We start from the raw sequence: 17000 nt of genomic DNA, 5'->3' as shown, positions 1-17000 counted from the left end.
TCCCAGAGGTGTTGTTGGTTTTACTCGTGGGTCGAGGGTAAATGTTGACTCTGGGAATCAGCGGATCTTTATTGTCGGGATGTGGAGAGGAACTGAGGAAGGCCTCGTGTTTACCCATCATGCCCCTCTCTGGGCTCTCGAGTGCTGACAGGCGCTTCTGGCACGGCTGACGGGGAACACAGGTATCTCTGTGTAATATATGTCTCATAATCACACGGCCTGTAAAGAGTAAACTTGCAAAAAAAAAAATTCTTACTTAGTATTTTTGTCTTGTTTCCAGTCCAAATATCTAAAAATTCTTAAATCGAGATGCATTCACATAAGTAGTAAAATACCATAAGATATAATCTTTATGAATGAAAAATTTAAAGTTGTTGCTTTAAAAAATCTAAATTATCTGCCAATGGGGTAAGAAAAATAATATTGTTTCTGTTTATTTTTCTTACCCCATTGGCAGATAATTTAGCTTTTTTTTTTTTTTTTTTTTTTTGCAAAAACATTTTGATTTATTTCCCCAGAAAACAAGACATCATATCTTATGGCATTTTACTCCTCTAGTAATGTGCTCTTGTGGATCTGTGGGTCAGTGGTCGGGGGGGGGGGGGGGGGGGGGGGGAGAGGATCTCTTCAATTAAAGCTCATCGCAGAGATTGCTTCCAGACGGACTCGCGATATGCAGGATAACATGTGGGCTTCATTTCTCTGAGAAACTGCGTCCTGATGTTCCTGCTCAGACTGCATTTACATTTAATCATTTAGCAGATGCTCTTATCCAGAGCGACTTCACATGAGGAGAGCAGTGGAAGCAGCGACACTAACAATAGGACATCAGTACGCTGTGCTGTGACCCTTCCCTGTTTAGTCTGACGCAGTTTAAAGAAAAAGAAAAAGAAATGGAAGAGAATATAACATCACTGATGGGATTAGACCTTCACAACAATTGTTTGTGATTTCTTTCTTAGCTAATGTGTAATTATGTATAAAGTAAATGTAAAATATATATATATATAATTTTTATATTGGAGCCCATTTGAACTGTTTTTGTAAAGAGCACTCAGTAGTTGACCTCTCAGTCGTTGAGATCTCAGTAGTTGACCTCTCAGTCTTTGAGATCTCAGTAGTTGACCTCTCAGTCGGCCACTAGCACGTTCCCACAGACGCGTGTGACGAACGGATATATTGAAGCGTCAAAAGCGCTTCCTCCGACAGAAGCTCAGCTGAGAGGAAGAGCTCGTCTAATCTCACTCCAGTCTCAGGATGTGACGGTTCTTCCATGAGACTTGCAGGATAAATCTGATGATTCAGCTGACCACTGACCTCTGACCTTTGACCTGCTGCTTCTCACTGCTCATCTGAAGAGATCCAATTCAGTTTGAAGTTCTGTTGGACAATCACATATTTTTGAGCTTGATGTTCATGCTCAAAGATGGGTGGGTGGATGGGTGGGTGGGTGGATGGATAGAGATAGATAGATAGATAAATAGATAGATAGATAGATAGATAGATAGATAGATAGATAGATAGATAGATAGACATATTAGTGCTGTGCAACGATTAATCACATCCAAAATTAAAGTTTGTGTTTACATAATATATGTAATAATTATTTTGCATATATAAAAACACACATATGCATGTATATATTTAAGAAATATTTGCATGTATATACTGTATATATATTTATACATAATTTATATTATATATAAATAACAATTTTTTCTTAAATATATACATGTATACGGTATGTGTGTATTTATTTATATTTATATATATATATAATCACATTTTATTTCAACTTTTATTTTGGATGCGATAAATGCTGTTACTATGCTGTGTGCTTAACTATGCAAACTGCACTCTATATATATATATATGTATATAGTGCGGTTTGCATAGTTAAAGGTGAAGTCTGTAAGAACTTGTGGTTGAAATAGGTACTGCAGTCCAAATTCAAAATATCGGAGATGGTGGTTCCTCCCATAGACATGTATAGAAAGGCTAGATGGCTTACCGGCGCTGAGAGCCAATGGGACCCGACGACGTCACACGGCGGCCATCTTAGGACAGCACCGCTCGTCCAGTTATAACATTAAAGTCTATTGTGCATGTAGTGCTGAAATAACTATATTTTGCTCAATTTTCAACCGATTTTCAAACGGCTTGGTGCGTCATAAACGTCAGGGATGCCATGAAACACACAGCTACGCTGCAATGTTAAGCGTTTCTCAAAACGTGAAGCTACAATTTAAACATCGGCATCAGCACAAATCATAGCCACGTTAATAAGGTTTGTAATAAACCAAACCGTTTGTAAATCCGTCAAGAATTCAGCAAGTTACGAGCGTTTTAGTTGGCGTATGTCACTCACCTTCCGTCCACAGCAGCAGGGAGCAGCAGCGCATTCTCCTGACCTAAGATGGCCGCCAAGTGACGACACAGCTGACTCCGCCTTGAGCCATCTAGCCTTTCTATACATGTCTATGGTTCCTCCTGCCTCCACAGACTCGACACTCACGCGGGTCGCCAGTTTGAGGAAACGCAACAGGAACGAGCGCAATGCACAATGAAAATTGCCAAAGTGCGTTTATCACAGACCAGAACAAACACAAGCATTCCAGCCTGGAAACACACATCAGAGTAAAATAACTGTCTGTAGAAGTGTTCTTCAGTGAACTTAGCATGTTTCCTCAGTATATGCACACATATGGTATTTTAAAGTGAAAAAGTTACATCACCTTTATCATTACTAGGTCAGTTATATGAACACAGCACTGTTCCTCCAGATGCCTGTGAGCGGCAGATAACAGCGCTGAGCCATTCGCACGGACCCGTCGGCTCGTTTTCCCTCCGCTACGCGTAAATCAAGGGAGCACTCGCTCTGTGACCCGCGGCTTTGATTCCAGCACCGTCTGAATGAGCCGCTCTGTGCCTCGCTGACCTTTGACCTCTGACCTCTCGGAGAAGGAAAGGCTTGTCCTTCCACTCCCTGAACCGGCCGGTTATTTTGCCAGGTGTCTCCTCCAGTTCTGGGAATGTTTTTTTTTTTTTCATCCTGAGTAAATCGATCCATTGTTTTTGGTGTGGATGTCCCGTCCACAGATGGTCCGACGAGAAGAGATAGAGTTCATATATCTTAACTAGAACTTTCCATCACCTTCGGTCACGCTACACGGCCGCGCACAAAACCGGCCGATCTCATTACCCGTTTTGCTCTTGCGTAACACAGACGCTGTTGTGGGGGAAGTTCAGCGAGGGGTCGCACAGATTGAAATCTCTTTCTCTTTGATTATTAGGGCTTCCTAAAGCAGGTGCACCTGCGCCGCAGACGGGACGGGTCAGCAAAGGACCGGATCGACCCAAACCTCAAGCTCATCCCAGTGACCAGGACGATTCGCTGGTGCAGAGAGCCGAGCACATCCCGGCGGGAACACGGACACCCATGTGCGCTCACTGCAACATGGTCATCAGGTCAGACACACACACACACACACACACACACAGCAGTGATGCGCGGGTCAATGTATAAACAACCCGCACCCGACCGACGTTTTCAACTAACCCGCCCGCAACTCGGACCCCAAAAAATATAGAAAATATTGTACCCGACCCGATTCCTGACCCGCATTTTTTAAAAGTAGCTAAATGTTCATAGTAGCGTCATGGGCCGTAGACGGAGGAACTAGGGGTGCGGGCGCAGCATTTCTCTGAATGCTGTATGATATCGCCTAGTGTTTTGTAATTAAGGCTTGATTTATTCATTTATTTCGTTTCATTTTATTAAAGGGCACCTATTATGGAATTTTGAATACCTTTCATGTAGTGTGTAACATAGATCTAAGTGAACAAAAACATCCTGCAAAGTTTGAAATATGAAAGTGCACCGTATATAAAGTTATTGTCTTTCAAAAGTAAGAGTCGACTCGGAGTCATTTTTATGAATCGTTAGAAGACCGAAGCTTTTTCTCTGACTAGATGACGTCAACTTGTCAAGTTATTTGAATACGATACGCCCACTTATTGCGCTCCAAGGCCAGCAGGGAAAGCTTGAAAACACCATGGCTCGTAACTGCATTTTTTTTTCTTTTTTTTTTTTTTTTCTTTCAACGTTATGTTTATGCATCGGGCTAACGCAAACAAAGACTGATTGTGCTTTTACAATATGAACTCTGGGCTATGCTCGCTAACATAACATTAAATTCTTTGTAGTTTGTAGAAAAAAACTAAAAATAAGATAAAGCAGTGGACTATAATCATTATTATAACACGATTTAACTGATAAAAGCATCATTGTACTCCGTGTTAAACAATAAGTATTATCTCTGTAAACACTGCTGGGTCATCTGACCAATCGCAGATTAGCGTCGCGCAAAGGAGGGGTTTGGAAAAGTGAGTCGATGAACGAATCATTTGGGAGTCGGTGAGCAAATCGGGTAAAAATAAATGCATATTATACGACAACAAAAGTGTTTTTTGTCATTGCATGCATGTAAAACTGTTGTTGGGGACTCCCTAAACAACATTAGGAACATTTTAAATGTCATAATAGGCGCCCTTTAACAATTAAGATGCTGCATGTGTTTATCCAGTCTAACCGAAGTGTGCGTCTCTCCCCCGACTTTCCCAACAACCGCGTCAGCTTTTATTCAAAAGTTAATAACGCGCTCAAGCTCAACATTCAAAAGGTAAATAAGGATTTCCCACTGTCATCTGCAGACTGAGCTCGTGCGTCATCCTCGCGCAGTTATTCAGACAATAAAGCCTAGTATGTATTTCATAGAAAATTGTGTCTTGTACTATATAAATTACAACGGTTTAATTAGCATCTTTATTTCAAACGACCCGACCGACCGCGACCCGAATATCATTAGAAATATTTTTGGATGACTCGTAACCGCGGGTAACCGCTCATTTTGGATCAACACGCGCATCACTGACACACACAGACACACACATGCACTTCTCAATCACGAGACTCGAAAAACAACACCGTGATGCTGAATGTGTCAGTCAGCATCATTACTCCAGTCTTCAGTGTCACATGATCCTTCAGAAATCACTCTAATATGATCAGAGGTGTAGTGGTAAAAAAAGAGTTGGGTAAACTATAAATTCTGGTGGACCACGACGTACCGGTGTATGTGTATCCTATCATGTGATGGTACTACCAAGGGTATCACTGGTTGTTCCCTCATCATAGGTCACACAATCACTATTCAATACAAACATTAAAGGTAGGAAAATGAGCACTTTTGAGCTAACTCGGGTACATTTACATTGTTTTAATGTTTATTAATGTACACTGTCCCCTTTCAAATAAAGAAAATCAAATATACGGTTTCTCCCCAAGGATTTAGATATCTACATGACAATTATTAAATTTTTCTGTGTTAATCATGATGATATGGCAACATATCACACTGAAGTAGGCTTTATTTAAAATAAAAGTTATTTGGCTAAAGTACATTTATTTAATAGCCTAAACACAGGCTTTACTCCCTTCAAACTTAAGTTTCATTCATTACATCATTGTTGGAAAATACTCTTATCAGAATAATTCTGTTAAGCTTGTGTATATTTTTAGTTAAAACTCTAAAGTTATAAAGCAATCTCATGTAGGGTTTTTCCTTTGTGTTTTATATAATGACCACTAGGAGGTGCTCTAGGCATGTTTTCCTGATTGCTTTTCCCTGAAGAGATATACGTAGTTGAAAACAAAAGTAAAAGTGACGCACATTCGTTGCGCTTTACCGTGAAATGAGACTTCTGAGTCTTTCAATGATTTATCGACCCACGACCCACCCACAATTAATTACATTTTTATAACTTGGCCCGTCTGAGCATTATCTGAGGATTATCTGCATTATCCGCGGATATAACGCGATCCGCGCATCACTGTTGAATGGTAATAAATAGAACCTTGTAATTCTCTATGCAGGAAAAACCCTGCATTAACTAATGGGACCTTATTGTAAAGTGTTACCCGAATGTTTTTATTCCTCCATAAAACAAATATAACTCAGATATTCTTCTCTAAGAATGTTTGATTTCCCGGTTTGTCTGTCCTGACACTGTTAAACAGCCGTCGATGTGTAGATGTGCAGGGATCAGTTCAGGGTAACGTGAGGACGGCAGCGGGGATGCGGGTTACAAATCGGATGATTAGCTGGGAGGGAAAACAACAGACAGCGGCGATATCAAATGCAGAAAGCGGAGACTTTAAGCTTGGATGTCACGGGCGTTTGGGCAGGAGTCTGGCAGTCTGTGTAACGGATCCCGACACTCGCTCGCGCTCTCTGGGGTCGAGCTGAAGAGTCTCCTGAACCACCGTGAGCCGCACTGTCACCACAAATCTGTCACACGCTTCAAATTCAACTTCACACCGACATGGGCTGCGTTTATGCTTGCCATTAAAGGGTAACTGTTGCCAAAATTGAACTTTCAATAAATAAAAAGTTTAACTTCCAGAGTTAAACTTTTGTGTAAAAGCATAATTAGGATGGGAACGCCACTTTTAAGATTGACCGTATTTTAGTTTTCGGTCAAAATGCCTTTTGAATGGGAGTGCATGGTAGCATCAAAATCGCTGTTTTAAACACTAATGCGGCTCGACACAACATGAAACTGTGCTGGAAGTGTCACCAGCGGCTCTACACATGAACTCCAGCATTGAGAACAGTGTTTGTGTACACAGTTTACTAAAAAGAAAGGTTTTGAACAACTCGCTGTAGCTGTTCTTCCCGGCCGCCGGCATTTTGTCAGTCAAAAATAGTCGATCTGTATCACTGAATCATTTCATTATTATATGAGGATCCTTTTTCAAATACAAGGTCAATATTGATTTTCACTAACGACAAAACTGCAAATTATCCGTGAATTTATATGGAACTAAGCTGAGCTGTCCATCTTTACTCTCCTCATGTAACGTTGCATTTGGAGATCGACTACTTTTGACTGACAAAATTCCAGCCACCGGAAACACTAACTGATAAAGTGAGTGTACAAAACCTTTCTTTTTAGTAAACTCTTGTGTACACAAACACTGTAGTCAATGCTGGAGTTCATGTGTAGAGCCGCTGGTGATGCTTCAAGCACAGTTTCATGTTGTGTCGAGCCGCATTAGTGTTTAACCCTCTGGGGTCGGCAAACGCGCCGGCGCATTTTGCTAGTTTTTTTTTACATAGCAGCAAAATAGACTTAAAATACTCCGTCATTTTTGGTCATACAGATTTAAGAAATATGAAAAAGTAAGCTGTTAAATGTCTACTTTTTTATATGTCCACTTACAATCGAAATAAAACATTGTGCTTTTGTAAAAGAAAGAAAATAAACAGGGTATGCTTTCTGCCTCTCCGTGAACTTTTTTTCTGGTGCACATCTCTAAACTTTAAAACGGAGATTTTGATGCTATCATAGTAGTGCACCATGCACTCCCATTCAAAAGACATTTTGACCAAAAATGAAAATACAGTCAATCTTAAAAGTGGAGTTTCCATCCTACTTATGCTTTTACACGAAAGTTTGACTCTGGTAGATTAACAAAAAGAGCCTAGGTTCAATTTTGGCGACAGTTACCCTTTAAAGGGGTCATGACATGGGTTTATTTTATTTTATTATTATGTTCCCTTAGGTGCAATTATAGTATTACTATAGTTTTTTTTACAAAAAAACTTTTAAAATGTAGTGATTTATGACCTTTCCCCTGTTTCTCATCCTCTGATTCACACAGTCTGTTTTGGGGGTGTTTCCCCTTTAAGAGTTCAGTGTTAACGCCCACTGTTATGATTGGCTAACGTCAGTGCCTGTGCATCAATTATTAACGCCCCCAGCCAGAACATTTGCGGATCAGCGTATTTAAAAAGTAGTTTAAAGTTATAAATACATTACTTACAGTTTGCGTCGTCGTTGTTGAGCCCAGAATAGTCGGCACGGACTTATATTTGAGCAACAGTTTTCTGGCAAAGCCAGCATCATTTTGGGATTTGTTCTCAATACAGTCATCCTTCAAATGTACAGAACAAACGCTTAAACTAACACTGCCGTGACTGAGACGTCCGCAAAAAATAAAGTGCATCCATTTTTCCCTGACGACTGGATCTTTCGCAGCGTATTAGATGTTGTTTGTCCACAGCAGGAGCAGCACATCTGCGGCATCGTAATCTCCCTGTACACAGACCCACTCGCTGTCCGTCCACTGAACACTTGTGAGGCGCGCGGCGATACGAAATGAGCGTAGTTGTCTTGCGCTTAAAGCGTAGTTGTCTTGTGCTGGAGGCGGTCATTATGCAAACGCTGGTACGTCACTTCGCACCGTGACGTCACTTCTTACCATGGATCCAGAACGAGCTGTATTTAGAGCTTGATTAAATAAATGATTCGTTTATAATGGGGAGGACGTCTTAAGCTATGAAACTTGCAGGACGTTTTAATGGTACAAAGACCTCTTATATACCAAAAGATCAAGGCAAATTTGGTTTCTCATGTCATGACCCCTTTAACATGCGACCTGTATCCGGATGTTGTCCACACACACACTGAAAAGACCAGTGTAAACGGGCTTCTGAGCGTGTCCAGGTTCAGTGATCGCATTGAGATCAAATCTCAGTGTAATGCAATTGCTCTCTTCAACTCTGAGCTGCTTCACACCATGAATTATAACATTTGATCTCACCAAAACATGTTTTCTTAAGTCTCTTTCAAGGTTACAACATTTTTAACAAATGTTACAAAATGTAATAAAGAATTGTATTAAATTGATCAGTAAAGACATTTATAATGTTACAAAAGATTATATTTCAAACAAATGCTGTTCTTTTGAACTTTCTATTCATCAAATAATCCTGAAAAATATAATGTATCACGGCATCCACTAAAATATGAACCCTTTTCAACACTGATAATAATCATAAATGTTTCTTGAGCATCAGATCATCATATTATAGTGATTTCTGGAGGATCATGTGACACTGAAGACTGGAGTAATGATGCTGAAAATTCAGCTTTGATCACAGGATTAAATTACACTTTATTAGATATTCACATAGAAAACTGATGATTTACATTGCAATAATATTCAGACTTTTTACTGTATTTTCATTAAATAAATGCAGCTTTTGTGAGCATAGCGTCTTTCTGACCACAAACTTTTGAATGCTAGTTTGCATTCAAGTCACATTAAGAAAATAAATAAATACCCAAACAGAAAAATAAATAATAGAAAATACTCAAACAAATGTATTCATTTTAAACTGTAAAGTTCCCTAGAGAAACGCATACACACACACACACACACACACACACACACACACACACACACACACACACACACACACAAAACAATGTAACATTTTCCGCAAAGGACTTGTTATCAAGTATGAAGTTCAGAAAACTTATAAAGTATCAACATGATTCTTCAGTGTTTTGAGTTGATCAAATGGAGACCTGGAGTCTGAATATTATTTAGATGAGCTCATGTGTGATTGAATGAATGATCTATTGTGTGAATAATATCAGAAAGTGCATTTCTGCAACATTCAGAAAACAGTTTTCACACACCACACGATGTTGCTGCTTTATTTGAGCTGCTTTTAGGATTGTTACATACATTTTAGTTGACAATAAACAATCTCTTACTTAAAGTCCCCCTGCAGTTAATAATTGTATCCCTTAAAACTCGTCTTTGATCACCACAATATATCGATATACTGATGTATGCTGGTACATTGGTAAGTTTAAGCCAATTTGAGACAATCATAGTAATAGTAATATAGTTGTAGTAGATAGCATTCATACTAATAATCATAATAATAATTTTCTTCATTTCAAGTAACAGTGTTTAACTGTAATAACCGTGTATGATTGACAGCTGAAGGAAGTGGGGCCGTTATTTGTCCTGTTTGTTGTTGAATAAGCGTGTGGTGTTTTGCAGGGGTCCGTTCCTGGTGGCCATGGGCAAATCGTGGCACAACGAGGAGTTCAGCTGCTCTCACTGCCACCGCTCGCTGGCAGACGTGGGCTTCGTGGAGGAGCGCGGGGCCGTTTACTGCGAGCGCTGTTACGAGCAGTTTCTGGCCCCGACATGCTCACGCTGCCAGCAGAAAGTGCTCGGGGTGAGTGACAGAACACACTAGCTGAGAGCAGCACTGCTCGTCGAGTCTGCTATTGGTCACATGTGACCCTGCACCACAAACCCAGTCTGGAGCCGCACGGGTATATCTGTGGCAACTATACATTGTATGGGTCAAAATTATCCATTTTTCTTTTATGCCCAAAATCATGAGGATATTAAGATCATGTTCCATGAAGATATTTAATAAATGTCCTACCGTAAATATATAAAACATGTATTTTTGTGAGTGAATGCAGCACAATCGTGAACATAAATGCACAACTTTAAAGGAGATTTTCTCAATGTTTCGATTTTTTTGCTCCTCAAATTCCAGATTTTCAATAGTTGTGTCTCGACCAAATATTGTCCTATCATAACAAACCACACATCAATGGAGAGATTATTTATTCAGCTTTCAGATGATGTATAAATCTCAATTTTATAAAATTGACCCATGTGACTGGTTCATTCAGGGTCGTGTGTGTGTGTGTGTGTGTACATTATAATATTTATTATATATTACATTGTAAGATATATATATATATATATATATATATATATATATATGTGTGTGTGTATATATATATATATATATATATATATATATATATAATTTATAAAATTTAGATTACTTTAATTTTTATTCAATATGATATTCGAAATATTAGATTACATAGAAATATGTAAATATTATATAAAACGTATATTTCAAATCACACACACACGCATATACTATATATATATATATATGAAATATATTTATATACTTATTTTAAATACATTTTATGTGTGTGTGTGTGTGTGTATATATATATATATATATATATATATATATATATATATATATATATATATATATATATATAAATAAATTATTTAGAAAATCTGAGATCTATATTTTAAATAAATTTTAAATATAATATATCATTTCAAATCACACACATATGAACAACAACAAAAACAAAACAAAAAAAATCATCAAAGTTCTTTTTATTTAAATTAAAAAAATCTATATATGCAAAATATGATAGGGTTACCGCAACCAGCGCCCTCTGCAGGTGAATAGCACCTGTACATGTTTACTGTAGTTTTGCTTCAGTTTGTTAGTAGCCGGTTCATCACAAGTGACGATCTTAACTAGTTTGAGGTTTGCTGCGTCGTCCGTCCACTTCTCCTCTCCTCGTTCTGTCTATTCTGTCCTCCGCGATTCTTTCCCTCTAAAGATCCATCATTCCTCCATCATTCCCAGCCTCCCCCTCCGCTCTCTCTGAGAGTGTGGGACTGTGGGAACGAGCTTTAATCGGGATCATAAGGTCTGGTGAAGCTGGCACCGGCCGCTCAGATGTGTGACAATTAGCACTGGCTGTGTCGCTTTGGCTTCAGAACCGCTTCACTCGCTTAATGAGCGAATGAGAGAAAACATGTGCTTTTTTTGTCCTGGATATATTTAATATTCAACAATATTTTTGATCTGCCTGCATTGACACCATTATATGAGAACTGAACTGAGCTGGACGATGACATTACGGGTTTCTCCAGAGTGGCTATATATATATAAATGAACAAAAAAAAATGTTTACAACAAATTAAACATCACTGAACTGACTTAAGCTGGACTGTGCTTAATTATTATTTTATAATTATATTTTAAATGTATTGTTTTTGTATTTTATATTCCTGTTTATATGATGCAGTTTAACTGGCCATTTTTGTTATGCTTTTACTACCTAGAAAAACCTTTCAAATTGCACCGTATAAACAGAAATAATATATTAATATAGTAACAATATAAATAACAACAATACTATAAATATAATTTGTCAGGTGTATAGTAATTTTATATATATATAATATATAAAACTAAATAATAATGAAAAAAAAAAAATACATTATTACTATTCATTATATTTTTTTATTATTTAATGTGTATATGTATAATGCTAAATTATATTCATTATTATAAAAAAGTGTATATGCTCAAATTAAAATGTTTAATTCAAAATATATAACTACAATTTTTTATATATAATTAACATATAAAAAATGTATATATAATTTGATTGCTTATAAAAAGCTTGCTAAGATGCTATAAAATATTTAATTTGCTTACAGTATCTGCATGGTTAACAGACATCATAGAACTGTGAATGTGTGAATGTGTTGTTAAAATCTCAGTAATAATTTTGTCTTAACTGGTTTGGCTGACAAGGAAGTCTGTGATTTGCTCAGATAATGAGCCGAAGCGCTTGCAGTCGTAGCAGCGAGTCGATGTTCCACAGAGAGAGTTTAATCTGCTGTTTTCATCTGCTAACAGGAGGTCATCAACGCCCTGAAGCAGACCTGGCATGTGCAGTGCTTTCTGTGCGCCTCCTGCCAGCAGCCGATCCGCAACAACACCTTCCACCTGGAGGACGGGCAGCCGTACTGCGAGACCGGTGAGCGTTACCCATAAACCCTTGCTTGGGAAAACCCTGACGAACTTCTGGCAAAATTGAGATTTGCTCTGCAAGTCCGTCTGGCCAAGTGCCCATTCAAGCCCCTTTCCAATTTTTCCTAATCGAGGCACCAATCACAAACGTTGAGGTGGGCTTTACACGATGATTCTCGCTCTGATTGGTTTTTGGTCTATCCAATTGCGGCCAGAGGCATTTGAGCGACGTCAGTTGGTGAGCCCCTTTGGCAATGGGCTGTGAATGAACCTTCCCAGACCCACTCTGTTACGACTGAGAAGGTCTGGTGTCAACTAGGCTACATAAACCCCGTCGTCACCCATAAACCCCGTCGTCACCCATACACCCCGCCGTCACCCATACACCCCGCCGTCACCCATACACCCCGCCGTCACCCATACACCCCGCCGTTACCCATACACCCCGCCGTCACCCATACACCCCGCCGTCACCCATAAACCCCACCGTCACCCGTACACCCCGCCGTCACCCATGCACCCCGCCGTTACCCGTACACCCCGCCGTTACCCGTACACCCCGCCGTCACCCATGCACCCCGCCGTTACCCGTACACCCCGCCGTTACCCGTACACCCCGCCGTTACCCGTACACCCCGCCGTTACCGGTACACCCCGCCGTTACCCGTAAACCCCGCCGTTACCCGTACACCCCGCCGTCACCCATGCACCCCGCCGTTACCCGTACACCCCGCCGTTACCCGTACACCCCGCCGTTACCCGTACACCCCGCCGTTACCCGTACACCCCGCCGTCACCCATGCACCCCGCCGTTACCCGTACACCCCGCCGTTACCCGTACACCCCGCCGTCACCCATGCACCCCGCCGTTACCCGTACACCCCGCCGTTACCCGTACACCCCGCCGTCACCCATAAACCCCACCGTCACCCGTACACCCCGCCGTCACCCATGCACCCCGCCGTTACCCGTACACCCCGCCGTTACCCGTACACCCCGCCGTTACCCGTACACCCCGCCGTTACCCGTACACCCCGCCGTTACCCGTAAACCCCGCCGTTACCCGTACACCCCGCCGTTACCGGTACACCCCGCCGTTACCCGTAAACCCCGCCGTTACCCGTACACCCCGCCGTTACCCGTACACCCCGCCGTTACCCGTAAACCCTGCCGTTACCCATACACCCCGCCGTTACCCATACACCCCGCCGTTACCCGTAAACCCTGCCGTCACCCATACACCCCGCCGTTACCCATACACCCCGCCGTCACCCATACACCCCGCCGTCACCCATAAACCCCACCGTCACCCGTACACCCCGCCGTCACCCATGCACCCCGCCGTTACCCGTACACCCCGCCGTTACCCGTACACCCCGCCGTTACCCGTACACCCCGCCGTTACCCGTACACCCCGCCGTTACCCGTAAACCCCGCCGTTACCCGTACACCCCGCCGTTACCCGTACACCCCGCCGTTACCCGTAAACCCTGCCGTTACCCATACACCCCGCCGTTACCCATACACCCCGCCGTTACCCGTACACCCCGCCGTCATCCGTACACCCCGCCGTTACCCGTAAACCCCGCCGTTACCCGTAAACCCCGCCGTTACCCGTAAACCCCGCCGTTACCCGTACACCCCGCCGTTACCCGTACACCCCGCCGTTACCCGTACACCCCGCCGTTACCCGTACACCCCGCCGTTACCCGTAAACCCCGCCGTTACCCGTACACCCCGCCGTTACCCGTACACCCCGCCGTTACCCGTACACCCCGCCGTTACCCGTAAACCCCGCCGTTACCCGTACACCCCGCCGTTACCCGTACACCCCGCCGTTACCCATACACCCCGCCGTTACCCGTACACCCCGCCGTTACCCGTAAACCCCGCCGTTACCCGTAAACCCCGCCGTTACCCGTACACCCCGCCGTCACCCGTACACCCCGCCGTCACCCGTACACCCCGCCGTTACCCGTAAACCCCGCCGTTACCCGTACACCCCGCCGTTACCCGTACACCCCGCCGTTACCCGTAAACCCCGCCGTTACCCGTACACCCCGCCGTTACCCGTACACCCCGCCGTTACCCGTACACCCCGCCGTCACCCGTACACCCCGCCGTTACCCGTACACCCCGCCGTTACCCGTACACCCCGCCGTTACCCGTACACCCCGCCGTTACCCGTAAACCCTGCCGTTACCCATACACCCCGCCGTCACCCGTACACCCCGCCGTTACCCGTACACCCCGCCGTCACCCGTACACCCCGCCGTTACCCGTACACCCCGCCGTTACCCGTACACCCCGCCGTTACCCGTACACCCCGCCGTTACCCGTAAACCCTGCCGTTACCCATACACCCCGCCGTTACCCATACACCCCGCCGTTACCCGTACACGTTCACCAGACGAGCAGGATGATTGATGTTGTTGTGTGTTCTGGTTGCTGTAGATTACTACACCCTCTTCGGCACCGGCTGCCATGGCTGTGACTTTCCCATCGAAGCGGGGGACAAGTTCCTGGATGCGCTGGGGTTCACCTGGCACGACACCTGCTTCGTGTGTGCGGTACGTGTGTGTTAGGGCTGCACAATATATCCAACTGAGCTAAATATCACAATATGTATATCGCAACCGCTTACAATAACGGTTCATGGCAGATATTTGTTTTTTCTTTGAAAAATATGCAATTACAAAAAAAAAACAGTGTTACATTTTCCACAAAGGACTTGTTATCAAGTATGAAGTTCAGAAAACTTATAAAGTATCAACATGATTCTTCAGTGTTTTGAACTGGTAAAATGGACCTGGAGTCTGAATATTATTTAGATGAGCTCATGTGTGATTGAATGAATGATCTATTGTGTGAATAATATCAGAAAGTGCATTTCTGCAACATTTCTCTTATTTACTTGCCGGCTTTTTTCATCATTCAAATTTGGCTGGGTGGCTAATAACACATTTTTCTGTCGTGTGACAAACTCAGAACACACACTTAATTTTGAGCAGAAAAGTGTTGATTTATGAATTTACACAAGAAAGCAATTATCTGATCCCTCTTCTCTTACTGCTTTGATTGAACAATAAAATGTCTGGTCTGGTTACAAACACAAACATTGGTGAAAATACTCTTTTGTAAATCTGTGTACTCTTTCAGTAGATCTAGTGATGTGTGACTGGTTCTCTCTCTCGCTCTCTCTCGTATTTTTTCTTATTTAAAACAAAGTTTTTTTTTTTTAGTGATTGATGTTTGATTTAAATGTTGGCTATTGCTGGATTGTCAATCTCTCTCTCTCTCTCTCTCTCTCTCTCTCTCTCTCTCTCTCTCTCTCTCTCTCTCTCTCTCTCTCTCTCTCTGTGTCTCTCTCTCTCTCTCTGTGTCTCTCTCTCTCTCTCTCTCTCTCTCTCTCTCTCTCTCTCTCTCTCTCTCTCTCTCTCTCTCTCTCTCTCTCTCTCTCTCTCTCTCCCGTCCTGTAGGTGTGCAGCACGAGTCTAGAGGGTCAGACCTTCTTCTCCAAGAAAGACAAGCCCTTATGTAAGAAACACGCTCACACGGTGCAGTTCTGAGCGCTCGTGCTGACCGGTGGAGTGAAATCAAAGCTGAACATCATCTTTTACCATCGCCAGATTTATTTTAGTATGTGAATGTTTTTGCTAAGAGATATATTTGCCTTGATTTTCCTCAAAAAAAAAAAAAAAAAAACATCCGAAAGACACATTTACAGCAGAGTTTATAGAATACTGAAGTAAATAATGTACACTGCAAAAATACAATAATTTTCGTCTTGTTTTCAAGGTTCAAATATCTAAAAATTCATAAATTAAGATACATTTGCTTGTACATTGAGGAGTAAAATGACTGAAGTCTCGTTTTATGAAAAATGTATCAAAAGTGAGTTTGTGCTTAAAACATTAAAAACAAAGTTAGAAAAATATACTTAATTCAAAGTGAAAACAAGATTTTTCTGACCCCATGGCAGATATTTGTTCTGACATAAATCACAAATGTCTTCATGCCTTAAAATAGCTCGTATTAAAATAATTAGCATTTGAATTATAAACATTCTTTGTAAACAAGGCTTAATTGCTTCTCCAGTAAATGCATCTTGATTTAAGAACGTTTCGATATTTGCACTGAATAAGAAAATAATTTTTTCAGATGTTTTTGGAGATCGTCATAAAGCTTGAGATCAGATACTGTGTTAACTGCAGTTTATGTTCAGTGTTGCATTGTGGATGTTTTTGTACGAGTATTGTGTGTGTTATTGAGTGTTATCTCCAGCGTTACAGAAGCTCCACAGGTATTTAAAGAGCAGTTGATGTATTAGTTCAGCTTCTCTCATGAAATCACTGGTGGATGTGTGTAAAGCGTGTGTATCCTCGTCTCCTGCGTCCCGCTGCATCCGGACACACACAGCTCTATTTATGCAGGAATATTTATTGAGGCAGGAGCGATGATGATGAT

The 17000-nt window shown here is 41.9% G+C and overlaps 1 protein-coding gene across 3 annotated transcripts in view; it reads left to right on the top strand.

Annotated features, from left to right (window-relative positions):
- pdlim5b (PDZ and LIM domain 5b) overlaps positions 1 to 17000 on the top strand; it is an 89169-nt gene extending 72169 nt beyond the window's left edge. For all 3 annotated transcript variants that reach the window (XM_079600095.1, XM_079600097.1, XM_079600096.1), the window contains 5 exons: positions 3294 to 3468; positions 9926 to 10106; positions 12420 to 12540; positions 14988 to 15103; positions 16013 to 17000. In XM_079600095.1, the coding sequence (XP_079456221.1) occupies positions 3294 to 3468; positions 9926 to 10106; positions 12420 to 12540; positions 14988 to 15103; positions 16013 to 16102 (683 nt within the window). In that variant the 3' untranslated portion in view covers positions 16103 to 17000. The remainder of the gene's footprint in view (positions 1 to 3293; positions 3469 to 9925; positions 10107 to 12419; positions 12541 to 14987; positions 15104 to 16012) is intronic.

The sequence above is a fragment of the Phoxinus phoxinus genome, assembly GCF_949152265.1.
Source record: "Phoxinus phoxinus genome assembly, chromosome: 23".
Classification (NCBI taxonomy): domain Eukaryota; kingdom Metazoa; phylum Chordata; class Actinopteri; order Cypriniformes; family Leuciscidae; genus Phoxinus; species Phoxinus phoxinus.
This window is presented reverse-complemented; position numbering and strand designations above follow the sequence as displayed.